Below are 25,963 nucleotides of genomic sequence, written 5' to 3' on the forward strand. Positions count from 1 at the left end.
AGATAAAATAAGAAACCCGGTCTTTAAATTTTAAGAAAAAAAAAAAAAAATAAATGAAAAAAATTAAAAAAAAAAAAAAAAAAAAAAGGCAAGGTAAGAGTATCTTAGCCATATGTAAATGCTTTAAGGAAAAACAATATTCCACATGATAGCTTGCCCTCATCAGTTTTAGCAGCTGGTCTTGTACACCTTTCTTTGGTGTATAGTTTGGGCATAGAAATTCTAAGGTGTTTTTGATTATTCTCAAGAGTAACGCATTATCAATTTAGTAATTATATTAAGTGTTATGCGGGACATTTCTTCTAGGCCTCCTAAATTTTACCTTTATATTTCGCTTTTTATTGCATATACATTGAAAAAATTTTTAGACCTTCATTTTTTCTTTTGATACAGAAAGGATCTAAAGTTAACATAATTTTGGGCAACTTTTAAAAGCCCTTTAAAAGACAGTTTATGGGGACAGCAGATAGCTCAAGACTGTTTTCTGTAGAGAAGTACACAAACACAGTGTTGTAAATCTTACTGTTGATTTGAGCTTCAGTGATATAAAAAACAAATGGCATGATTAAAAGAGAAAACTCATTTTTTTTTAGAATAACAAGAATTTTGATGAATCTGGACGGACCAAGCTGGCGGGAGAGGTTGTCCCCCATTCCCGCTGTGCCCACGTCTGCGCATTTGCGAGCTTGGCAGCCTGTGGCAGAGACGCCCCCCAGCCCAGGGGGGGATTCCTGCAGCCGGCCCCAGCCCGGCATCACAGGTGGGCGAAGCCTACACACCCTTCTTTTCAAGGTTACCTTGAGCTGCGTGTCTGTTTTCACAGGAAAGCAGAAGGATAAGGGCGTTAACTCAGGCATCAGACCCAGGTTTAAGACCCTGTTCGCCCTCTTTTAACTAGAGTCTTAAGAAGTTGCTTCCCACATCCAGTGTCCTAGTGTGTATGAAAGGGGGGAATATGAATAACTGTCCTGTGGCGTTGTTCTCAGGAATAAATGGAGATATGCATACAAAATACTTAATAAAGGTTTAGTTAGCATTCATAAGAAAAAGAAGTAGCATGTAGTTCTCTCTTAACACCTGCATGTCGCAGGGCTTAAAGTAATAAGATCGGTGTTTTTGAAATAATAGAACAAAGTAAAACGCTACAACGTAAATATCTAGCAGGTATTTCTTTCTGCCTTATATCATAGTTATTAACATACCTGCATTCCTATAGTACCTACCTCATTACTTTGTGCAGAGTGTTTAATAAATGGGACTTCACTCTTGCTTTCTGCTAAAAGCCGCTTGAGGCCCCATTTCTCCTGCCTGCTTAGGAACTCCATGTGTGTCCCTGGTTGACCCTCATCTTGTAGACACCCTGAGATTCCTGAGTCATGATGTGGCTTCTGTTAGACCCTCATCCTCTTCATTGACTAGAAGGGAGATGCAGGGAACATCTACTTTGACTTGGAAAATCTTGGAGATCTCTGGTTTTCTAGAGTTGGCTGTTACTGGAGTCTCGCACGAAGCATTTGCTCAGTAGAGGGTGGTTGTTTGTTAACAAAGAGCTTGTACTAACTGTACAGATCTGCGTTAGTGAATCATGAGCACAAGTAATCAGCTCTTCATATTTGTGTGATTATTAGAATAGATACCAAAGGTTTAAAAACAATGGGGGAAGAAAAGCTTAAGGAAAGTTTTTCAGCAAATTGGGCAGGGAGGAATCCCTGTAATACTCTGTTTTAGGTCTTACATATAGCAGGATGTATGGGGAGTGTCATTTGGCCCCATTGTGTGGTCTTTTGAAACATGAAACATTAGAAATAAATTTTAATTTCAGGATTTTTATTTTCTATCAAGTTACTTCATTAGGTAGACTTATTACATAGATTCAAAACTTCAGGTTTTCATACTTTGTGATAGAAAACTTTGGTTGCAAGTACAGAAAATCTACTAACTTAAACTGTAAGGAATATTTTGGTTCATGTAACTGAAAGCTCATCAGGGCTCAGGTGCTGACTGAAAATAATAGAACTGTAGTGGTTTTAGGCTTCCTGGGTGCAGGTATCAGTGTCCAAAGAGAGAGAGACACCATTGCTTTGGGTAGCATTAACTTAAAAATGAGAAAATATGTTACCCTGAAAGCCCTAGCTTTTTTATCCTGTTACTTTCTTGACTCACATTTTATTGGTACTTATTCTTATGGGTCATGTGCCCATTCCTGAGCCAGTCCCTATGACGAGGACATGCCGTGCCCCGATTGGCTTAGCTAAGCCTGTGTTCCTGATCAGTGGGGTCAGCTTTCTCTGAACGCCTGGGTTGAGTAGGAGAGGAGTGATAGCTGAGTGGACATCAGGGCACCCTGAGGAAGGGGAAATGGATCCTAAGCAGAGTCGGCCATGATCACTGCAAGATAGCACAGGTAATGGTAATAGTTGGGACTCTCTCACTGCAGATAACAGAAAACCCAGCCTTTTATGGCTTAAGTGAAAAAGGTTGTTTATTGGCTCCTATCATGGAAACGTCCACAGGTAGAGTAGCTGCAGGGATGGCTAGTTTCAGGACTCATAGATTCTTCTTCAGCTCTCTATCTTGGCTTCTTTCTTGCTCTTTTCACCCTATCTTAGAAATATAGACTCTCCCCTTGTATCACCAGATGGCTGGAGAGCTCCTCTCTTCCTCCTCATATTCCACGAGAAAGAGCAAGCATTACCAGAAGCTGCCATAAAAAATCTTGTTGTAGCTTATTGGCTCTCATAGGCCCATCCCTGACGAGTTAGATTATTGTGGCCAAGGAAGTATGATGTGCTGATAGTAACACAAAAATTACTCCAAAAGGTTGGGCTAGGGTAGGGCTTGCTTTACCTAAACCGCAGGACAGAGAGCGGGGGAGATGTGGTTTTCCAAGGAAATGGGGTACTGGATAAATGTCCACCTCAGGCTTGAATAGGTTTGTGCATTTTTCATGAAATAGTTACTAAACCAAACACTGTAGATGTTTGTATTTCCAGTAGAGAAGACATATCGGTATGGATAAAATGATGTCATTATTTATGTTTTATTTTCTAATTTGAAAAAAATGTCATAATTGTATAATTTTTACTTACAGCCAATTTGTCTTTTTAATTTGTATACAAAGTTTCATTCCACTTTGACTTTAGCTCTGCATGGTGTGTGGTCAGGTTAATTTGCAATAGAATATCTGCTTACAGATGTACTGAAGATTTTGTAGAGGTGCTTATATGAATCCTTGCTCTTTTTTTTCCCCCCCCTTGGGGGGTGTCCCATAGATGAAAAAATGTTTAAAACCCTTAAAGAAGAAGGAAATCAATGTGTAAAGGACAAAAACTATAAAGATGCCCTTAGTAAATACAGTGAATGCTTAAAGATTAACAACAAGGAATGTGCCATTTATACAAACAGGCAAGTTCTTTGTAACTTTACGTATTTCTTATGTTAATTTTTTTTTTTTTTTTTTTTTTTTGGATTAAAAAGTATAGACAGATTAATTGCCAAAGTTTTTTCTCCATCGTTTGGAGAATTTATATAGCATATTGTCCTAAGTGTTTTTCAAAGAGGCGGGGGCCGTAGGCGTTCCAGAGAGACTGACAGCATGCGGTGTGGTGGGCTGGGGGTCTCTGCGGGCTGGGGGTCCCCGCGGGCTGCCCTTGCCTCCCCTTCCTGGCCATCCAGCTCCCTGTGCCCAACCAGGCCCGTGCGTGGTCGGCCCTGTAGGAGTAGGACTCAGCTGTCTTTCTGACGCGTTTCCTAAGTGTCCTTTCTCTCTTGGAGTCCTAAGGGAGGGTACCAGCATCCTTCAATGTGTAGCAGGAATGGGCAGAGTGTTCTGGAAAGCTGCTGAGAGGCAGTCTTTACCACATGATGGTAAAAGATCGCTATCTAGACTCCGGTGATGTGGGGATTTTCAGGAATAGGTAGAGTCTGGGGTGACAAGAAGAGTGAGGATAGTTCCTAAAGAGCAGGGACTCCCGGCACACGTTTTCTTAGCTATTTCAGATGAATTCTTTTTACTCCGACCTCTCACTGCTTTGTTTTTGTGCATGTTTTCCTCTGTTGGCAACCATTTTGTCAAAAACGTTGTCACTAACTCCACCAGGTAGTGTTCTCCCCTTCCGCTCAGCCTCTGCGGTCCGGGGTATGGGCGGCTGCTCAGTTGGGCCTGGAACCGCCTCGCCCTTTGATGTCAGTACACGGGGCTCACTGGGCAGCTCTCCTCTCCTCCCTCCACAGGCCTTCCTTCCCCTGCCCTTCTCGGGGTTCTGAAGGCGCAGATCCCTTTTTCACCCTGCATGCTCGCTGAGCCAGTCCATCTTCTTCCCAGTCCCCCTACCACCTTTCAGGTGTGCCCGCCGCCCGCCGCCCTGTCCATCTCCCTCTGGGCTCCAGACCCAAGTACTCCACTCCTGTCTGCACTCCTGACTGACACCTCCCTCTCCCGGGCTGTCTGCAAACTGGGATGTCCCCCTTCCAAATTCCTCTTTGGCGGGAGCCTTTCTCTCCGACCTCACTGTCACCCCTGTCCTGGGCCACCACTGACTCCTCCTAGATGTTTGCAGCACCCACCATACTACCCTGCATGTCTTGTTCCCTCTTGTCTCCTTCTCCAAGGTTGCAACTCGAGCCATCTTTCTAAAACCTGGTAAACATGTTAGCCCTATTTGAGAACCCATTGGTGGACCTCCATGGAGCTCAGGAGAAAGCTCAGCCTCCTTGCCATGATTTACGGGACCCTTTACCATCTGGCCTGGCCTCCCTTCTAGCTCATCCCTGCACCCAGCCATATGGCGCTTTTCTTAGTGCATCAAGAGCACTGTGTGCTCGCTCGCTCTCTCTCTGTCTCTCACTGTGAGGCTCTGCTCTTGCTGGGCCCCTGGCCACCACTCTCCCCTCCTACATCTTAACTCTCGGCCCAGTGCCTTTGCACTGGATAATTCTCACCTCATGGTCTGGGCTTCAACTTAAATGTAACTTCTTCCGGGAAGTCTTCCCTGACTACTCCTGCCCTTGCCTCAGCCCCACCAGATTCCGTGACATTCTCAGCTGTGTGCTCCCAGAGAGAGCATCCTGTTTAGATTTTACTGTGTTTGCTTGTTTTAAGTGTCTCTCTCTTCCACAAGACTGTAGCCTCCTTGAGGGGCCCGGACTGTATTTTGTTTGCAGTTGTATCCCCGATGCCATGATTACGTGCATTGCAAGAAAACGCCATGATTGGAGATATGTTGTCTTCGCTGTTCATAATACCTCGTTCCTTTCATACTTACGTTACGCCAGAGCGCTCTGTTACTTGAAGCTGTGCCAGTTTGAAGAGGCAAAGCAGGACTGTGATCGGGCACTCCAGATTGATGACGGGAGTGTGAAAGCGCGCTATAGACGAGCTCTGGCTCATAAAGGACTCAAGGTAAGGAAATCTTCAGTTGTTTTTTTTTTTATAGAATTTTTTTTTTTATTCATTTGAGACAGAGACGGAGAGAGAGCAGGAGCAGTGGGGAGGGGCAGAGGGAGAGGGAGAAGCAGACTCCCCACTGAGCAGGGAGCCCGATGCGGGGCTCGATCCCAGGACCTGGAGATCATGACCCGAGCCGAAGGCAGACACTCAACCATCTGAGCCACCAGGTGCCCCGGAACTCTTCATTTTAATATGTAAATTGCAGCTTTGAAAACAGCATGTGGTTGGGGCGCCTGGGTGGCTCAGTTGGTTAAGCGACTGCCTTCGGCTCAGGTCATGATCCTGGAGTCCCTGGATCGAGTCCCACATCGGGCTCTCTGCTTAGCAAGGAGCCTGCTTCTCCCTCTGACCCTCTCCCCTCTCATGTGCTCTCTCTCTCTCATTCTCTCTGTCTCAAATAAATAAATAAAATCTTTAAAAAAAAAAAAAAAAAAAAAAAAAGAAAACAGCATGTGGTTTTTATGAACATACATCCTGGGATCATGGAAAGGGAATGAGATTATCCTGGGATTTAATCCTGCTTCTGTGCTAACCAGTCCTGAAACCTGGGAATGGGCTTCAGATTTCCCCTACCTTTAATGTGGAGCTAGATAATTTCTAAGATTCCTTCCAGCTCAAAAGTTAGGATTTATTTGCTGATTTTCTAAGGAATTCTATTAGTTACCATAGGTCCACTTGAAGGGACAGGAAGGTTTGCTACTGAATCACGGAAGGCAACCAGCAGCGCCGCTGGATTCCTCCACCAAACGATTGGGGTTGTCTGTGGGGCGGGAAAAAGGCGTCGGAACGGAAGATTGCTTCACCCAGGGGAAGTTGGTAGAGACGGATCAGAGATTGGGAAGCTGATGGTGATTTGGGCTTTAAACTGGCTGGTTGGTTATCGGTGTGAGACTGTGGAGTGATGTTCTTCTCTAAGAAAACCACACCGTTATTTTCAAAGTATTGTATAATTTACACTTTTCTTTAGGCTGAGTCTTCTGGGTGGAAATACTTTAATGAATGTTCATGTTTGTAGAAAGTAACATCAGAAGGACAAATTAGAACATACTGGGCTGTGGCATTTTTTGAAATTGTATTTCTTAAAAACCAATTTGGCTTAGAGCTGCAATTTACATATTAAAATGAAGAGTTCCGGGGCACCTGGGTGGCTCAAATGGTTGAGTGTCTGCCTAATACAATGAAATTCACACATTGTAAGCCTACAGGTCATTGACTTTAAGTTGAGATATGATTGACATATAACATTGTATTAGTTGTGAGTGTATAGCATAATGATTCGATTTGCAAAATGATCACCACAATAAGTCTAGTTAGCAGCCCATCAGCACACATCATTACCATTTTTTTTTCCTGTAATGGGAACTTTTAAAGATCTACTCTTGTAGCAATTTTCAAATACACAGTACAGTGTTAAAACTGTCGTCACCATGCGGTCCGTTATATGTATCCCCATGACTTATTTTTTAACTGGAGGTTTGTACCTTTTGACAAACCATGTCACCCACTCCCCACTCCCCGCCTTGCCTCTGACAACCACCAGTTTGTTTTTATATCTGTGAATTCAGTTTTTTGTTTTTTTCTAGATTTCACGTACAAGTGAAGTCATATGGTAATTGCCTTTCTCTGTTTGCCTTATTTCACCTAGCATATGTCCTTGGGATCCATCCATGTTGTTGGCAGATGGCAGGGGTTTCCTTTTGTTTGAATAATACTCCATTGTGTAGCTATATCACATTTTCTCTGTCCGTTCATTCAGTGATGGACACTTACGTTGTTTCCATGTCTTGGCCGTTGTAAATATTGTTGCAGTAAACATGGGGGTACAGGTATCTTTTAGATTTAGTGTTTTCATTTCTTTCAGATAAATACCCAGAGGTGGGATTGTTGGATCATATGGGAGTTCTATTTTTAGTTTTTTTAAGGAGCCTCCGTGCTGCTTTCTGTAATATTCCCACCACCAGTGCACAAGGGTTCCCCTTTCTCCACATCCTCAGTAACGCTTGTTTCTTGTGTTGTTGAGTTTAGCCAATCTGACAGGTGTGAGGTGATACCTCACTGTGGCTTTGCTTTGCATTTCCCCGATGATGAGTGATGCTGAGCATCTTTTCATGTACCTGTTGCCCATCTGTATGTCTCCTTTGGAGAAATGTCTGTTCAGGTCTTCTGCTCTTTTATTAACCAGATTCTTTTTTTGATATTGAGTTGTAGGAGTTGTTTATGTATTTTGGATATTAACCACTTATTAGATATGTGATTTGCAAATATTTTCTCCTACTTGGTAGTTTTTTCATTTTGTTTCCTTCACTGTGCAGAAGCTTTTTAGTTTGGTGTAGTCCCAGTTGTTTACTGTTGATTTTGTTACCTTTGCTTTTGGTGTCAAAGCCAAAACCCAAGACCAGTGTCAAGGAGCTTTACTGGCTATGTTTTCTTCTAGGAGTTTTATGGTTTCAAGTCTTATGTTCAAATTTAATCCACTTTGTGTTGATATTTGTGTATAGTATAAGATAGTGGTCCAGTTTTCCCAGCGCCATTTATTGAAGACTGTCCTTTCCCCAGTGAGAATTCTTGGCTCCTTTGTCATAAATTAGTTGGCCGTATATGCATGGGTTTATTTCTGGGCTCTCCATTCTGTTTTATTGATCTCTGTGTCTGTTTTTATGCCAATACCGTACTGTTTTGATTACTGGGGTTTTGTAATGTAGTTTGAAATCAGGAATTGTGATGCCTCCAGCTTTGTTCAAGATTGCTTTGGCTATTTGGGGTGTTACCGGGTTCATAGAAGTTTTAGGATTGCTTGTTTTATTTCTGTGAAAAATGCCATTGGAATTTTAAATAGGTATTGCATTGAATCTGTAGATTGCTTCGAGTAGTGTAAACATTTTAACGATATTAATTTTTTCCATCCAGGAGCACAAACTGTCTTCCCATTTATTTCTCTCTTCTTCAGTTTCTTTCATCAGTGTCTTATGGTTTTCACTATACTATGTACAAATCTTTCACCTTCTTGGTTAAGTTTATTCCTAGATATTTTATTCCTTTTGATGCAATTGTAAGTAGAATTGTTTTCTTAATTTAGTTGTTGATTTTTGAATAATGTATATCCCCATGTAGCCACCACTCCAATCAAGGTAAATAATCAGAAAGTTCCCTATGCCCATTCCCCTCCTTCCACGCCCACCCCCAGGCAGCCATTCATCTAGTTTCTATCATTGTAGATTAGTTTTCCTTCTTTTTGGCAGTAACATAAGTATAATCATATAGAATGTACTGTGTTCTTTGGCTTTTTTTTTTTTTTTTTGCTCAGCAGAGCATGAGAGTCATCCATATTGTGTGAATATCAGGAATTGTTTCTTTTTATTACTGAGTTTTATTACTGAATATACTAAAACTTTTTTCTTTTTCTTTTTTTTTTTTTTTACATATTCACCAGTTAATTACATTTAGATGTTTCCCTTCTGGGGTTGTTAAGAATAAAACTGTTGGAGCACTTGGGTGGCTCAGTCGTTAAGCGTCTGCCTTCAGCTCAGGTCGTGGTCCCGGGGTCCTGGGATTGAGCCCCACATTGAGCTCCCTGCTCAGCGGGAAGCCTGCTTCTCCCTCTCCTACTCCCCCTGCTTGTGTTCTCTCTCTTGCTGTCTCTCTCTCTGTCAAATAAATAAAGTCTTAAAAAAAATCTTAAAAAGAAAAAAAGAATAAAACTGTTATGATTATTCCTTTCCACATTTTTTATGAACTTGTACATGAACTGGTACAGCGAGAGGCCAGGTGCAGATGGGAATGGGGATGGAGAGAGTTGGTCAGATTATGAAGGGCCTGGGAGGCCTTGCTCTGGTGGATAGGCTTGATCCTGAAGGTGGTGGGATCCCCTTAGGGTCAAGGGGGCCATGATGGATCAGATTTGGCAGCAGCGTCAAAGCTGGATCACGGGGGGCCCAGCACGGAGTAGGGAGATTGGTTAGAAGCTGCCAAGGTAAGAAGCAGTTGCCTGAAGGAAGGTAACGAATAGCAGAGGGAAGAGAGAAGGTCTATTTGCCGGGACTTCCATAACAAAGTACCACACGTCGTGGCTTAAAGAGAAATATATTTTCTTAACGGTTCTTAGAGTTCTTAATCTTGAGATTAAGTTGTCAGCCGGGATGGCTCTTTCTGAGGACTGTGAAGGAAGGATGTGCTCTAGGCCCCTCTCCTTGGCTTGTGGATGGCTGTCTCCTCCCCGTGTCTTCAGTTTGTCTTCTCTCTGTACACGTGTGTCTGCCAGTTCCCTCTTTTTATAAGGACACTAGTCCTGCTGGATTAGGGCCCACCCTAATGACCTGATGTTAACTTGGTTACCTCTTTAAAGAACCTATCTCCAAATACGGTCACATTCTGAAGTGCTGTGGTTAAGACTCCAACAGAGGAATTTTCAGGGGGACACGGTTTAGCCCATAGCAGAAAGTGAGGGGTTAATTCCAGGGCGTTTGAAGGTAAACATCCTGAGCAGTAACACGTAGGGGGGAAGGAGCAGAGGGGGTGCCTCCCAGCTTCCTGGCTTGGGGATTGAGTGGTGCAGTATGATAATGGAGGGTATTCGGGAGGAGGGAGAGGTTTGAGTGGGGAGAGGGATAGTTCAGTTTGACCTTATTGAGTTTGAGGTAATTTTTTTAGTTCCATGCCCATCACTGACAGGGCAATATCTAAAAATATATTCTGTAAAACCGGGGTTTTGTTGGGAGAGGGCAGTCACATTTCTACCTAGTGTAGCAAATGAGTCCAAGCTGTGCGCGTTGAGGGCTCAGGCTTTTGTGTTTCTAGATCCCGGATCCACCGAGGTGGTGGTCGAGCCGCACCCGTGCAGCTGCTGTGGCAGGACCCCTAGGCCAGGGGGTTCGTGCCGTGCCTGCCCCCCTTCTCCCGCCCAGTGTGTTCTCAAGGATATTGTGAAGGACACAGATGGAGAGCCAGGCGACGAGGTACATCGGGCCAGGGCCAGAAGGGTCCCCGGCACAGCAGCTTCTGTCCGCGTGGGGCTGCCGTGCACCGCCTGCCTGCATGTGGTGCATCTGCCGCCGGCCCGGAAGCCCCCCGTGTGACCTGACCCGCTCCCCCCACTCCTTTTTTTGTTAGCAACACACTCATCCATAAACCTCACGTAAAGATTTCTTAGCTGGTGTGTGGCACCATGAGGTCAAAGAGGCTTCTTCACAATTTACTCAGCTTTTTCTGAGTTTAATGGATTCGGGCCCATGAGGGTAGACATGCATGACGACTCATAGTTTGCGTATGTCCAGACTCTAAAAGCACCTTTACCTCAGACTGGCTGCCTGATTCTTTGAACCTGTTTTTCTCACATAAAGGCAGAAGTACCTAATGAAAGACTTTTTATACTTCTTTGGAATGAATTCTAGAAATTGTATTATGCGGAAAGATAATCCCAAATTTGAGTGATCCTAGCCCACTAGGTTATGAGGCCGGCGAGTTGTGTTTCTGGTTTGAGTTCTTGTAGCTTCCATTTATATATCCTATAATTTTGAGTTATGTGCCAAGCAAATTTAATTTCACGATCTTCAAAGGCGCCAGCTGCTTATCAAATGCATCAGAACTCACGCCCGGATCCACTTCCTTAGTGTGTCGGTAACGAGAAGTTGGCACAGAGGCTTGTGGGGGGCAGGTGCCCCGCCTCTGGTTACCAGCTGAGTGCTCTGCTTTCTTAGATCTTTTGTGTTCTAGATGCCTTTATGTGTGTGCGCGCGCGCCAGTTTTGAAAATTACAGGGCTGTCACTCAGAATCTCTTTTCTTCCAAGTTTTTATTTAAATTCCGGTTAACCTACAGCGCAGTACTAGTTTTGGGTATAGAATTCAGTGATTCAGCACTTCCATGCAACCCCCGGTGCTCATCTCAAGTGTCCTCCTCAGTCCCCGTCACCTACTTAACGCCCCCACCTCCCCTCTGGTAACCAGTTCTCTGTAGTTAAGAGCCTGTTTCTTGGTTCGCCTCTCCTTTTTCCCCCGTGTTCAGTTTTGTTAAGTTTCACATGTGAGTGAAATCCTGTGGTATTTTGTTTCAGAATTTCTTTCTCTTACTGAGTGCCACGTCTGTGCTAGACTGTGGGTCACAGTGGTGAAGAGCCCATGGTGTTGCCTTAGGGAATGTGCAGCCCATTAAGTGGGGATGCTGTAAGGCCACAAATATCAAACAGTCATATAATTGTTACTACATTTTAAGTACATCTATTAATACTGTGATTATACTTTTTTCTTTAAGGCCCTAATGCAGTAATTAGCAACTTTTAATGTCCTCCTTTTTGCCGGAGCCACACTTTTCTCTGGGTAGGCCCTGCTCTTCCCTCCACTGTGTGCCTGTTTCCCTTCAGGGCTTGTGTTCCCTGACAAGTGTATCAGAAGGAGACTCCTTCCCCCTCATTAGTATCCAGAGAAAACCTTGGCTTTCTTAATTGCATTAGTGATAGTCCGTACTTTATTCATTCATTTACTTTTTAAAAATTGTTTCCCTTCCTAAGACAGAAGCTTCCATAGGGGCCAGGGCTGCCTGACCATTCTTGGGATCTGGCAGATGGGCTCCTCCCTCTTCCTGCTCTCTTGTCTCTCTTTACATTTGCTTGCCCCTGTTGTAACTCTTTATCAAAGTGTTATTTCATGTTTTCTTAGGTCTTCTCCAACCAGACAGATCGCTCTTTAAGGCACAGATTTTTTTTTTTTTTAAGATTTTATTTATTTATTTGACAGAGAGACAGCGAGAGAGGGAACACAAGCAGGGGGAGTGGGAGAGGGAGAAGCAGGCTCCCCACTGAGCAGGGAGCCCGATGCGGGGCTCGATCCCAGGACCCTGGGACCATGACCTGAGCCGAAGGCAGACGCTTAACGACTGAGCCACCCAGGCGCCCCTAGACACAGATTTTTCTTAAATACAAAACAAAACAAAACACATATTGTTTCCAGTGGTGTGGGACTTCTTCCATTTCCGAGGCCATAGCTCACAAATCTGTTTTCAGGTTTCTCACTGGGATTCCACAACTGTGTTCTCATTTGCTTCGTGGGCATTGCTGCCTTGATCGTCCCAAGGATTCTCTCGATGCCTCAGTTTCCTTATCTTTAAAATGCGGACAGCAGTTAGTATGTATAGGGCTATTGAGAGTAAACTAATACTTTCAAAATGCAGAGAGAGTGGTTAAGAGTTAGCAGTTACTACTACCTCAACTTGTCTGCTGCCCCATTCCTTGCCTTTCAGTATGGTTCCCAGCAGGAACACTTCGGATGGAAATACAGTGTTACTTGTTTTTCTATAGCAGGTTTCAACTGCACTGTTGTGACCCAGTGGTATGTGATTTGTTACTAATAGAACAGTGTATTATGGTTTGTAAATAATTTACCTTTTTTACTGAATGAGAGCAGATTTATGTTAATCTCTTTAAACAGGTCACTTTTGCTCTAGTGTCCTACTGGGTGGAGGGGGGAGGGATGTGGCCTCACAGCGAGCCCCCCAGGAACGTCACATAACCACTAGCCTGTCTTACCTGGGCCTCAGCTTCCAGTGCATGCACTTATTGGTAGGTCATGAATACTTAGGGAGGTTACACATCATTGGAATTCTTTGCCTCCTTACAGAATTAATTTTGGTTTAATGAAAACATTGGTCTAGTTCTAGAATGGCCTGTCACATCAGACTGTGATTTTGTGGTATCTTGTCTCTACTACCAGATTCTTTGCTATGTTTTGTTAAGCTTAGATTCCTTTTCTTTTCCCTCACCCCTCCCAATGTATTGTTTGACTCTATGGAAGAATAAATGTTGCTGCTAGCCTATTTGAAGAGCGTACCACTTTGAAGGGTTTTATGGTGCAGGATATTATGTGACAAGTGACATTGGATAGCCCTTTACATAGGTTTAAAGTATTCCTTATTAATTCATTTATACTTGGTACGGCCTTGGTGAAAACCAGAGTAGACTACTGAAGCTTTTGTTATCCTTAAAGATGAGAAAACTGATACTCCAAGATTAAGTAGGATTTTGTTCCAGTTTCTTAATTAGTAGGTGCTAACATGGATGTTTGTTCTTCCATTCACTCACTCAGCAGACGACAAATGCCTACTATACACCAGGGACTGTGAAGGTTGTGGTGACCCCGAATTGAACTTGAGTCTTCCAACTCCAGATTCCCTGCCTTTTCTCTTCTGGTGGATGTTCTGTGTTATGGGTGTTAATATTTTAGTTCAGGACTACCGTATGGGCCTGACGTTATCATCAGGGTACTAGAGGGAACCCCTGTACACGTTCCACGCTACTCAGCTTATTCTCACTCCCACTTGAGCTCATCTGTGCCCTGTCTTTTATTTATGAAAATTATTTTCTCTGCTTTCTACTTTCAGGATTATCAGAAAAGTTTGAACGATCTCAATAAAGTTCTCCAATTAGATTCAAGTATTGTTGAGGCAAAGATGGAACTGGAAGAGGTAACCAGATTCCTTAACATTAAGGACAATACAACATTAATCAACAAAGAAAAGGAGAGAAGGAAAATTGAGATTCAAGAGGTATTTGATTATCTTAAGTACTCTTTGGGGGATTTTATATTGGATTCTAAAGTCAGATTCAGGGGCGCCTGGGTGGCTCAGTCGTTAAGCATCTGCCTTTGGCTCAGGTCATTGAGCCCCGCATCGGGCTCCCTGCTTGGCGGGAGGCCTGCTTCTCCCTCTCCCATTCCCCCTGCTTGTGTTCCCTCTCTCACTGTCTTTCTCTGTCAAATAAATAAAATCTTTATTTTTTTTTTAAGTCAGATTCTTACGAGTTCTACAAAAATGTTTTAAATTTTTTTATTTTAATCTCCAGTGAAGAAATTTCAACCAGTTACAGAGACAAAACTTTTCCTTTGCCATAATTAGCCATTGTATTTCGCAGCTTGGGTCCATGGAGGATATTGGGATTCTGCATTACTGCAATTCCTCCTTTCTCTGCATTCCACCCCTCCTCCCCCCCACCCGCCTACAGTTTACATTGTTTCCACCCCAGAAGGCTCTGGGGGCCTGTGGTCATTGAACTTCGCTTCAGGGTAGACCTGGAGAATCCTGATAGGACTGATTCAAATTTCAGTGGCCTTCCCATACCCCATAGGGATTTTTTAGATGATTTAGGCCTTTTTAGCACTCTGAAACAAGACTGGCCTCATCAGAGATCTTGGACTACTCCTGAATCAAACTCCGTGTCTTGTGCTCCAGCTTTTTGCTTTGCCTTCAGTGAAGAATGTGAGCTCATGGGGCACCTGGGTTACTTAGTGGGTTAAGTGTCTTGACTCTTGATTTCAGCTCAGGTCACAATCTCATGGTTGTGAGATCAAGCCCTGCTTTGGGCTTCTGAGCTGATGTGGAGTCATGGAGCCTGCTTAGGATTCTCTCTCTCCCTCTGCTCCTCACGGCCCCCCCCAGTGTGTGTGCGCGCACCCGTACAAGCTCTCGTAAAAAAAAAAAAAAAAAGCTCTCGAATTCTTGTGTATTCATGAATGGTGATATGACCCCATTTATCACATTATATTTCCATTATAGAGTAAAAGCCAAAAAGTGAGAGAAACCAGAAGTATTTTTCCTCTAAGGAGGGAAGAAAAATATGTCTTAAGTTCATGTCTCTGTTAAATATAAGAAAATAAGTGTAAAATTTATCATGAAAAAGAGAAAGTTTTTTTTCTTTTTTTTTAAAGATTTTATTTCTTTCTTTGACAGAGAGAGAGACACACAGCGAGAGAGGGAACACAAGCAGGGGGAGTGGGAGAGGGAGAAGCAGGCTTCCCGCTGAGCAGGGAGCCCGATGTGGGGCTCGATCCCAGGACCCTGAGATGACATGAGCCGAAGGCAGACGCTTAACCGACTAAGCCACCCAGGCGCCCTGAGATAAAGTTGTTATAGGTCGTCTTTCATGGAAAACTCTAAAAAATTTTAATACTTTCATGAATGCATATTTAAAACTTCCTAAAAAGAATAGATTTTACTATTATAAATTACACTTTTCACTTAGAATTTGACTAAAATATAGCCTACTGGTGTTTTCCAGTTCCTTCCCATTTTAATAAACGTAGCTTGGGATGTGGGCAGTGGCTGTTACGTCACAGTATCGTTCTTTTTCCTCCTGAAGGTGAGCGAAGGCCAGGAAGAAGAGCCTGGAAGGACCTCGGAGGAGCTCTCCACTGACTGCCCTGCCCCTGAGAACAGGGACACAACCAGCGGGCTACCAGAATATGATGAAAAACTACCCATCACCAGGCCTAACAACGCCTATGAGTTTGGTCAGGTTATAAACGCTATCAGTATGCGGAACGATAAACAAGCCTGTGCACACCTCTTAACCGTCACTGAACCGAAAGATTTGCCAATGTTGTTGAGTAACAAACTTGAAGGGGATACATTCCTTCTCCTCATTCAATCTCTGAAAAATAATCTTGGTAAAGATCCCTCATTGGTGTATCAGCATCTTTTATATCTGAGTAAAGTAGAAAGGTTCATGGTAAGTGGAAAAATGACTTAATAGAGATTTTCTTCCAGGGTTTCTGTAACTTTAAAATGTTCATTTTTTCTTAATTAAGCTAATACAGTTTTTCTCTTTCTTCCAGATGATATTGACACTAATTAGCAAGGGCCAAAAGGAGCAAATTGAACAGCTCTTTGATGACCTCTCAGACACACCAAACAAACATTTTACTTTAGAAGACGTACAGGCCCTAAAAAGGAAGTATGAGCTTTGAGTAAGACTATGGTTAGATTTCTTCCATGCATGTATGTGTTCCAGTAATGCTAGTGGGATGGTATTGTAATAGAGTTGCATGGATAAAACCTGGTTTAGAAAAGATCCTTTGGTCTGGACTATAAAATATTTTACTTATTTTTATACATAGAACATGTATATTCTACAGTATTCTTATTAGTTGTAAATATTTTCTTACGTACCAAGAGCTAACATCTTTATATTTAATAAGTATATTTGGAACTTGTTTAAAGTACATTTTAATTTATATTATACATTTTCTTTTAATTACTCACTTGTTAAAAATTTGAGTTAAATTACATTTCTTTGGGCTATGAAGGATTCCTCTAAAGTTTGACAGAAATGTATTTCTTTAAAAATCATTAACAATGATTATTATATCACCTTTATTTCCTGCTATGATATATATAAATCCCATTTTATACTACTTGTGGATTACAGTCTGCTTGGGTGAAATGCAACACTTAAGTCTTCTAATACGAAATGATTATTAAATAAATTGTGATTATTAATTCAAGAGCTATAAGAGGAACTTATTTTTTCTTACTTGGAAACATTAAAAACAAAAATTGGCAAAAATTTTTACTACTTTTTCTAGATTTTAAAAAGCTCCTGTCCCGTATATATTGCTTATGTAAATAATAACAAAACCACCACTGTATAAAAGCAAACGAAGCCTCCATTTTGTCACCTCCACATTTTCCCCAATGTTTAAATGTCCCTTTTCCTTTTCCTTTAAGCATGACCATATTTATTCCCTTAATGGAAAGTGAAGAAATCTTATCATATTGAAAGCTCCTTTGTTAATTGGGTCAAAGTAAAAGTATTTCTTACAATAAAACATTTAGGTCTGTATCAGTGTACTGTCATTTATTCCTATAGTCGTTAGAGTCAATTCTCTTTTTCTGGAGCATTCTTTAGGTATCACTTTCATTATTTCCATATTCATTATCTAATCTTTTAGAATTACAGAATTTTAAAAAATCATTGTGGGTAAATGATACCTTTCAAACTCTGACATTTTTCTTTTTAACTGTTCTTTGTTCATTAATGAAAATCTGTGACTCGAGTCTTCAGGCAAACAAAAGTTTTCTCCTTTTGAATGTTAGTAAACTTCAGAGACATTACAAGGAAACCTTCTTTTTTGTTGACAGTTACATACCCAGCACCAGGCTGCACGGGGCTAAGCCGTCTGGCAGTGGCGGGCCTCTCCAGAGAAGGTAGAAAGTAGTGAGTGCCCAGCTATGCCAGTTGTGTGGGTCACGGCTGGAGAAATCCATTTGTCTCCAGCAGCAGCCTGGGTACCGAAGTGGGACCTGCAGGATTTTGAAGGGGAGGGAAGAGAGGGGAAGGAAGCAGATAATATCAAAGGGCATTAAAAGAATGCAGTTCCTGCTGACTGCTTCAAGCAGTCTGCGCATATACCTCTGAGAGTATCCCACTCAAGATTGCTCCACGGGGTCCACAGCACCCCCAAAACCCCAAGTGCCAAATGCACACCAGCTCCCACTATGTGGCTGGATCCCTGTGCATGCTCATGATGGGGCAGTGAGAACAGGTCTGGTGATGAGAGTGTTCTCAGAAAAATGGACCAGGGTCCCTGCAAGGGAGAAATCACCAACTGGAGCTGTGGAGCTATAGCACCACCTTCTGGAAAACAGGTTTCCAGCAGCCAGCCTGGTGAGTTACAAGAAAAGATGGAAGAGTTTTAAGAATTCTGCCACTAGAGGGAGCAGAAAGAGTGGAGCAGCTTTGCCCATTCAAAAGTCGAGGAAACCTGATGTAGCAACCCCGGTGAGCAGCACTCCATTGGAAGGCAACCAGTAAAGGCTCAGGAGGGGTCTGCTACTTGAAATGCGAAAACAGCAATGCAAAAACGAACATGAAAATCAACTATTTCACCCCCAAAAGATCTCAGTAATTCAACAATTGAGCTCAAAGACATAGAATACTGCAATCTAGCTGATAAAAGAATTCAGAATAACTGTTCTGAAGAACACAACTAGCTACAAGAAAACTCAACACAATGATATTAGGAAGGAAAATACATAACTTTTTTTTTTTTTTTTTTTTTTTTTTAAGATTTTAGAGAGTGTGCATGAGTAGGGGTCAGGGAGCAGAGGGCAAGGGGAAGCAGACTCCTCACTGATGGTGGAGCCCGAAGCAGGGCTTGATCCCAGGACCCTGAGATCATGACCTGAGTTGAAACCAAGAAATGCTCAACCAACTAAGCCACCCAGGTGTCCCAAACAAAAGAATAATTTATCAGGGGCACCTGGGTGGCTCAGTCGTTAAGCGTCTGCCTTCGGCTCAGGTCATGATCCCAGGGTCCTGGCATCGAGCCCCGCATTGAGCTCCCTGCTCCGCGGGGAGCCTGCTTCTCCCTCTCCCACTCCCCCGGCTTGTGTTCCCTCTCTCGCTGTGTCTCTCTCTGTCAAATAAATAAAATCTTCAAAAAAAATAATTTATCAGATGAAAAACATAAAAGAACCAAATTCTGGAGTTGAATTCAGTGAATGAGACTACAATAGAGAGCCTTTGTAATAGAATAGAGCAGATGAAAGACAGAATAAATGACTTAGAGGATAGGACTTTTGAAATAATCCACAATCCAGAAGAGGGAGAAGGGGGCAGAAAATTTATTTTAAAAATAACTGAAAGCTCCCCTAAACCTGGGGAAAGATTTGGACATCCAAATTCACAAAGTTCATAGATCACCCTATTATCTCAATGTGGAAACACCTTCTCCCAGACACGTTACAAGGAAACTACCAAAATCAGAGAATCCTAAAGGCAGCTAGGGGTAAAAAGAGCGTAACTTACAAAGGAACCCCCATTAGGCTATCAGATTTCTCAGCAAAAAAAGGCCCTATAGGCCGGGAGAGAGTGGAATGACATATTCAAAGTGTCAAAAAATAAAAACTGCCAGCCAGAGTTAAAAAGACTTGCCCAACAGACAAAAGCTGTGGGAATTTATCACCACTAGGTCTGCCTTGCAAGAAATCCTGAAAGGAGTTCTTCAAGCTGAATTAAAAGATGCTAATCAGTGACATGAAAACATCTTTATACTGGTAAAGGTGAAAAATACTCAAATTTAGAAAACTCTAATTCTATAATAGGATAGTATATTAGCCACTTAACTATATAGTATAAAGATTAAAGAGTATTAAAAGTAACTTGCTACTGTAATTTGCTAACAGTACGCAATATAAAAAGATGAATTGTGATAAAAATGTAGGAGTAAAAGTGTAGAGCCCTTAATAGGCAAATGAAGATCAGCTGCTATCAGCATAAAGTGGACTATCCCATGTGTGAAATGTTTTAGGTAAGCCTCATGTTAATCACAAAGCAAAAATCTAGATTGACAAAAGATTAAAAAAAGGAAACATATACACAGGGTATACCCACCATGGAAAATTACAAAGGTGAAACAAACAAGAAGGAAAGAGGAATCAGTAAGATGGCAGTTGTAAATCCCTACATATCAATAATTACGCTAAATGTAAATTGAATTCACCAATCAAAAGGCACAAAGTGGCTGGATAAAAAAAAGTAAGACCCAACTATATGCTTCACACAAGAGACTCACTTCAGCTTTAAGAACACACACAGGCTCAAAGTAAAAGGATGTAAGAAGAAATGACATGCAAATGAAAACCAGAAGAGCAGGGATAGCCATACTTAACATTAGACAAAACAAACTTTAAGCCAAAAATGGTAACAAGAGACAAAGAAGATCATTATAGAATGATAAAAGTCATTATATCTGAAGGTCAGTTCAGATATAATGAAGATCAGTACAGCAAGAAGATGTAACAATCATAAATATGTATGCATTCAACATTGGAGCACTAAACAGATGAAACAAATATTAACAAACCTGAATGGAGAAGTAAGACCAGAGAATAATAGCAGAGGACTTTAATACTTATAGCAATGGATAAGTCATCCAGACAGAAAATCAATAAGGAAATGTTGGAATTGAACCATACTTTGGACCAAATGGACCTGACATATAGAACATTCCATCCAATACCAACAATATATTATTCCCAAGTACACAAGGAACATTCTCCAGGATAGATTATATGAAAGGACACAAAACAAGTCTTAGCAAATTTAAGAAGACTGAAATCATACCAACCATCTTTTCTGACCACAATGGTATGAAACTACAAATCAACAAGAGGAAAGCTGGAAAATCTATATGTGGAAATTCAACAATACTTGTGAACAACCAATGGGTCAAAGAAGAAATTAAAAGGGAAATAAAATTTATCAAATGAAAATGGAAACATACCAAACCTATGCAAAAGCAGTTCTGAGAGGGAAGTTTATAATGATAAATGCATATATTAAGAAGTCAGATCTCAAACAGTCTGACTTTATACCTAAAGAACTATAAAAAGAACAAACTAAGCTCAAAGTTAGCAGAAGGAAGGAAATAAGGATCAGAGAAGAAATAAATGAAATAGAGACCAGAAAAAAAAATAGAAAAGATCAACAAAGCAACTTTTTTCAAAAAGATAAATGAAATTAACAAGACTGTTCACTAGACTAAGAGAAGATTCAAAATCAGAAGTGAAAGAGGAGACATTACAGAAATAAGGATCATAAGAGCCTACCATGAATAGTTACATTCTAACAAATTAGATACCTTTGAAGAAATCTATGAATTCCTAGAAACAGAACTCACCAAGACTGAATCAGGAAGAAATAGAAAATCTGAACAGAACAGTAAGAGACTGAATCAGTAATCAAAAACCTCCTAAGACAGAAAACTGCAGGACCAGATGGCTTCACTGGCAGATTCTACCAAACATTTGAAGAAGAGTTAGCAATCCTGAAACTCCTCCAAAAAAATAGAGGAGGGAACACTTCCAGGCTGTTTCTATGAAACCAGCATTACCTTGCTATCAAAGCCAGATAAGGACCTACATATAAAGCTAAAGACTTATAACTCTGATGAATATAGATATACTCAACAGTGAAAAATCAAAAGCTTTTCCTCTAAGATTAGGAACAAGACAAGGATGCCCACTCTCATCACTCTTAATACAAATGTTGGAGATCCTAGCTAGGACAATTGGGCAAGATAAAGAAATAAAAGGCATCCAAATTGAATAGGAAGAAGTAAAAAATTTTTTAAAAAGATTTTATTTATTTGAGAGAGAGTGTGTGAGCACGAGCAGGGTGAGAGGCAAAGGGACAAGCAGACTCCCTGCTGAGCAGGGAGCCTAAGGTGGGGCTCGATCCCAGGACTTCGGGATCATGACCTGAGCTGAAGGCAGATGCTTAATCAACTGAGCCACCTAAGTGCCCTGGAAGAAGTAAAATTCTTGTTGCAGATGATATTTTATATAGAGAGAATCCCAAAGATTCAATTAAAAAATTGTTGGAACTAATCAAATCCAATAAAGTTGCAGGATATAAAATTGACATAGAGAAATCAGTTGCATTTCTAGAACAGTGAAACATCTGAAAAACTATCCCATTCAAAGTAGCATCAAAAACAAACTGAATTTACCAAGGAAGTGAAAGATCTGTATAGTCAAAACTACAAGACTTCATTGAAAGAAATCAAAGATGACACAAGCAAATGGAAAGGGATTCCATGCTTATGGATTGGAAGAATATTGTTAAAATGTCCCTATTACCCTAAGCCATCTATAGATTAATTACAATCCCTACCAAATCCCCAATGGCATTTTTCACATAGAAAAAAAAAATCCTAAAACTTTAATGGAACCGGAAAAGACCCCAAATAGCCAAAGCAATCATAAGAACAAAGCTGAGGCATCACACTTCTTGATTTCAAACTAAACTACAAAGCTTTAGTAATTAAAACCACATGGTACTGGCATAAAAACAATGCACACAGACCAGTGGAACAGAAGAGAGAGCCTCAGATGGAACCACTACATATATGGTCAAATAATATTCAACAAGGCAGCCAAGAACACCCAGTGGGGAAAGTAAAGTATTTCAACAAATTGTGTTGGGAAAACTGGATAAACACAGAAAAGTGAAACGGCCCCTGATCTTTTTTTTTTTAAGATTTTACTTATTTGACAGAGAGAGAGAGAGCATGAGCTGGGGTAGGGGCAAAGGGAGACTGAGAAGCAGACTCCCCAGTGAGCAGGGAGCCCAACACGGGACTTGATCCCAGGACCCCAGGATCATGACCTGAGTGGAAGGCAGACGCCTAACCAACTGAGCCACCCAGGCGCCTTGGGCCCCTAATCTTACACCACCCACCAAAATTAACTTGAAAACGATCAAAGACTTTTAAACATAAGACTTGACACCATAAAACTCCTACAAAAAAACAGGAAAGAAGTTCCTTGATACTGGTCTGGGTGATGGTTTTTTTGCTTATGACACCAAAAGCACAAACAACAAAAGCAAAAATTAACAAGTGGGACTACATCAAAATGAAAAGCAAATTTTGCACAGCAAAAGAACAACAAAATGGAAAGGTAATGTATAGAATGGGAGAAAATATTGGCAAAGCATATCCTGGACAAGAGATAATATTCAAAATATATAAATAGTTCTCGGAGAAAACACTAAATGGCGGATGGCACTGGTGCAGTGGGAAGGTCTGGAAGGCTTGGGGGCCCTGGAATGGGAGGCCGTGGTGGCTTCCGCAGAGGCTTGGCAAGTGGCACGCAGGGCGGGGGTTGTGGCCATGGTGAGGCTGCGGCCAAGGCCAAGGAGCTCTCGGAGACAAGGCGAAGGCCAAGAATTGGATCCCTGTCGCCAAGCTGGGGTGCCTGGTAAAGGACATGATCAAGTCCCTGGAGGAGATCTCTCTCTTCTCCCTGCCCATCACGGAATCTGAGATCATTGACTTTTTCCTGGGGGCATCCCTCAAAGATGAGGTTTTGAAGATTATGCCTGTTCAAAAGCAAACCCATGCTGGCCATCAGACCAGGTTCAAAGTATTTGTTGCCATTGGAAATTACCATGGACACATTGTTCTGGGTGTTAAGTGCTCCAAGGCAGCGACAGGCATCCACGGGGCCATCATCCTGGCCAAGCTTTCCATCATCCCTGTGTGGCAAGGCTACTGAGGGAATAAGATCAGCAAGCCCCACACCACGCCGCTATGGCTCTGTGCCGCTGCGCCTCGTCCCTGCCCCCAGAGGCCCTGGCATGGTCTCAGCCCCTATGCCCAGGAAGCTACTGGTGATGGCCCGTATTGATGACCGCTGCACCTCAGCCAGGGGCTGCACTGCCACCGTAGGCAACTTTGCCAAGGCCACTCTTGATGCCAAGACCTACAGCTATCTCACCTCTGACTTCTGGAGAGAGACTGTTCACTAAGTCTCCCTATCAGGAATTCACTGACCAGGGCGCCTGGGTGGCTCAGTCGGTTAGGCGTCTGCCTTCCACTCAGGTCATGATCTCAAGGTGCTGAGATCAAGCCTCGTATCAGGCTCCCTGCTCAGCAGGAAGTCTGCTTGTCCCTCTCCCTCTGCCCCTCCCCCCCACTCATGCTCGCTTTCTCTCATGCTCTCTCTCTCTATATATATCTCTCAAATAAATTAAAATCTAAAAAAAAAACCAAAATGGAATTCACTGATCATCTTGTAAAGACCCACATCAGAGTCTCCATGCCGAGGACCCAGGCTCCAGCTGTTGCCAGGAGGCAGTTTTACACAAGAAAAATAAAGTGAATTAAAATCTGTTAAATAAACGTGTATGTGTGTGTGTATATATATATATATATATATATATATATATATAAACAACTCACACTACTCAATAATGAAAACCAATCTGATTAAAAAATGGGCAGAGGAACTAGACATTTTCCCAAAGAAGACCTCAAAATGGCCAACAGGTATATGAAAAGATGCTCAACATCACTGATCATCAGGGAAATGCAAATCAAAACCACAATATCACCTCACACCTATTAGAATGGCTGTCATCAAGAAGACAAGAAATAACCATTGGTGAGGATGTGGAGAAAGAGGAACCCTTGTGCACTCACCATTGGTGGGAATGTAAATTGGTGCAGCCACTATGGAAAACAGTATGGAGGCTCCTCAAAAAACTAAAAATAGAACTACCATATGATCCAACAATTCCACTTGTGGGTATATACCCAAAGGAAATGAAAACAGGATATTGAATAGATATATGCAATTCCCTGTTTATTGTAGCATTATTCACAATAGCCAAGATATGGAAACAACTTAAGTATGCCTGTCAACTGACGAATGGATAAAGAGAACATTACACACACACACGATGCAATATCTTCAGTCATAAGAAGGAAATCTGCCATTTGTGACATGGATAGACCTTGAGGACAGCTAAGTGACATAAGTCAGAGATGAATACTGTATAGTATCATTTATATGTGGAATCTTAAAGCCAAACTCCTTAAAATAGTAACATAATACTTACCAGGGGGCTGGAGGTTGGGGTAATAGGAGAAATGTTTAAGTGTACGAACTAGCAACTAGCAGATAACCTAAGTCCTAGAGATCTAATGCACAGCATAGTGGTTATAGATAACAATATTGTATTAGAAACATCAAACTTGCTAAGAGACTGATCTTAATTACTCCTACCACAAAAAAATAATGTGAGGTGATGAAGATGCTACCTAGCACTATAATGGTAATCAAATTATAAGTGTACCAAACCAATATGTACACCTTAAATTTACACAGTATGTCGAATATATTTCAATTAAAAAAAAATTGTAGGTGGTTTTGACTGTGCAGTTTATCACACACTGTAATTTAACCCTTATAACAACTCTGTTATAGATGAGGAAACCATGGCACAGAAAAGATACAGAGAAAACTTAAATCCTTGTATATTAACAAGGATTACAAATATTACATGTGGTTGATCAAAGATTCAAACCCGGGCAATCTGTCTTTGAACCTTTGCTGTGTAATGGAAAGTATTAAATATAATGGAATAATTAGTAAGGTGCCTGGCCTTTAAGTGTTACAGCTGAGTAGAGGCAATGAATATGTAAATTACCAATCTTGTTACACTAATAGAGGTGTAATAGTGATTATGTAGAGCAAGAGAAACGCCCAGTACCACCTGTGAGGTTAAGACAGGTTTCCAGGAGGTCACGTTGCAGCTTGAGTTTGTCATTCGGACGAGAAAAGGATGTGCCAGGCAGAGGAAACAGGAGAGACAGAGGCACTGCTGAACGGAAGTGTGAAATAACTGGGCATGTTTAGGGAACTGCACATATTTGAGGAGCACAAGTCTGTGTGATAAGCCTAAAGGAATGCTAGTTGGATCAAACAGAAAGCTGTATGCTGCATATAAAATGGTAGAAATACCAGAGTTTTAGTTACACTAGTAGTTCCTTTGTGAGTCAGGCATCGCCACTCTTAACCAATACTTGGTTTTCTTCCCCTTCTCGTCATACATGAGACAGGAGCTTTCAGTCTTTTTGTGATCGGTTAGGGCCGTGCGACAAATCCTGCCAATGGGGCCCTACGTGGTCTTTTCATGTGGCTACAGTGACTGCTAAGGCCTCGCGTCCCCGTTTGTGGCTTACAGGACTACAGCTCCAACAGCCCAGTTCTTGGAGTGCTGGTCTGTAGCAAATTCCTGCCAGTCTGCATTGGGCAGATAGCATGAGTAAGAAATAATCCCGGGGCGCCTGGGTGGCTCAGTTGGTTAAGCGACTGGCCTTCGGCTCAGGTCATGATCCTGGAGTCCCGGGATCGAGTCCCGCATCGGGCTCCCTGCTCAGCAGGGGGTCTGCTTCTCCCTCTG

At 41.9% G+C, this 25,963-nt stretch overlaps 1 protein-coding gene and 1 pseudogene across 1 annotated transcript in view; both read left to right on the top strand.

Annotated features, from left to right (window-relative positions):
* Window positions 1-18,387, top strand: part of SPAG1 (sperm associated antigen 1) — a 69,911-nt gene extending 51,524 nt beyond the window's left edge. Inside the window, exons 14-19 of the mRNA XM_032421630.1 lie at window positions 594-760; window positions 3,273-3,405; window positions 5,275-5,401; window positions 13,816-13,980; window positions 15,569-15,937; window positions 16,044-18,387. Coding sequence (XP_032277521.1) covers window positions 594-760; window positions 3,273-3,405; window positions 5,275-5,401; window positions 13,816-13,980; window positions 15,569-15,937; window positions 16,044-16,175 — 1,093 coding nt within the window. The 3' untranslated portion in view covers window positions 16,176-18,387. The remainder of the gene's footprint in view (window positions 1-593; window positions 761-3,272; window positions 3,406-5,274; window positions 5,402-13,815; window positions 13,981-15,568; window positions 15,938-16,043) is intronic.
* Window positions 18,388-22,726: 4,339 nt separating this feature from the next.
* On the top strand, window positions 22,727-23,592 carry LOC116643132 (annotated as a pseudogene).
* Window positions 23,593-25,963: the final 2,371 nt, after the last annotated feature.

Source organism: Phoca vitulina, unplaced genomic scaffold (genome assembly GCF_004348235.1).
Source record: "Phoca vitulina isolate PV1807 unplaced genomic scaffold, GSC_HSeal_1.0 scaffold25, whole genome shotgun sequence".
NCBI lineage: Eukaryota > Metazoa > Chordata > Mammalia > Carnivora > Phocidae > Phoca > Phoca vitulina.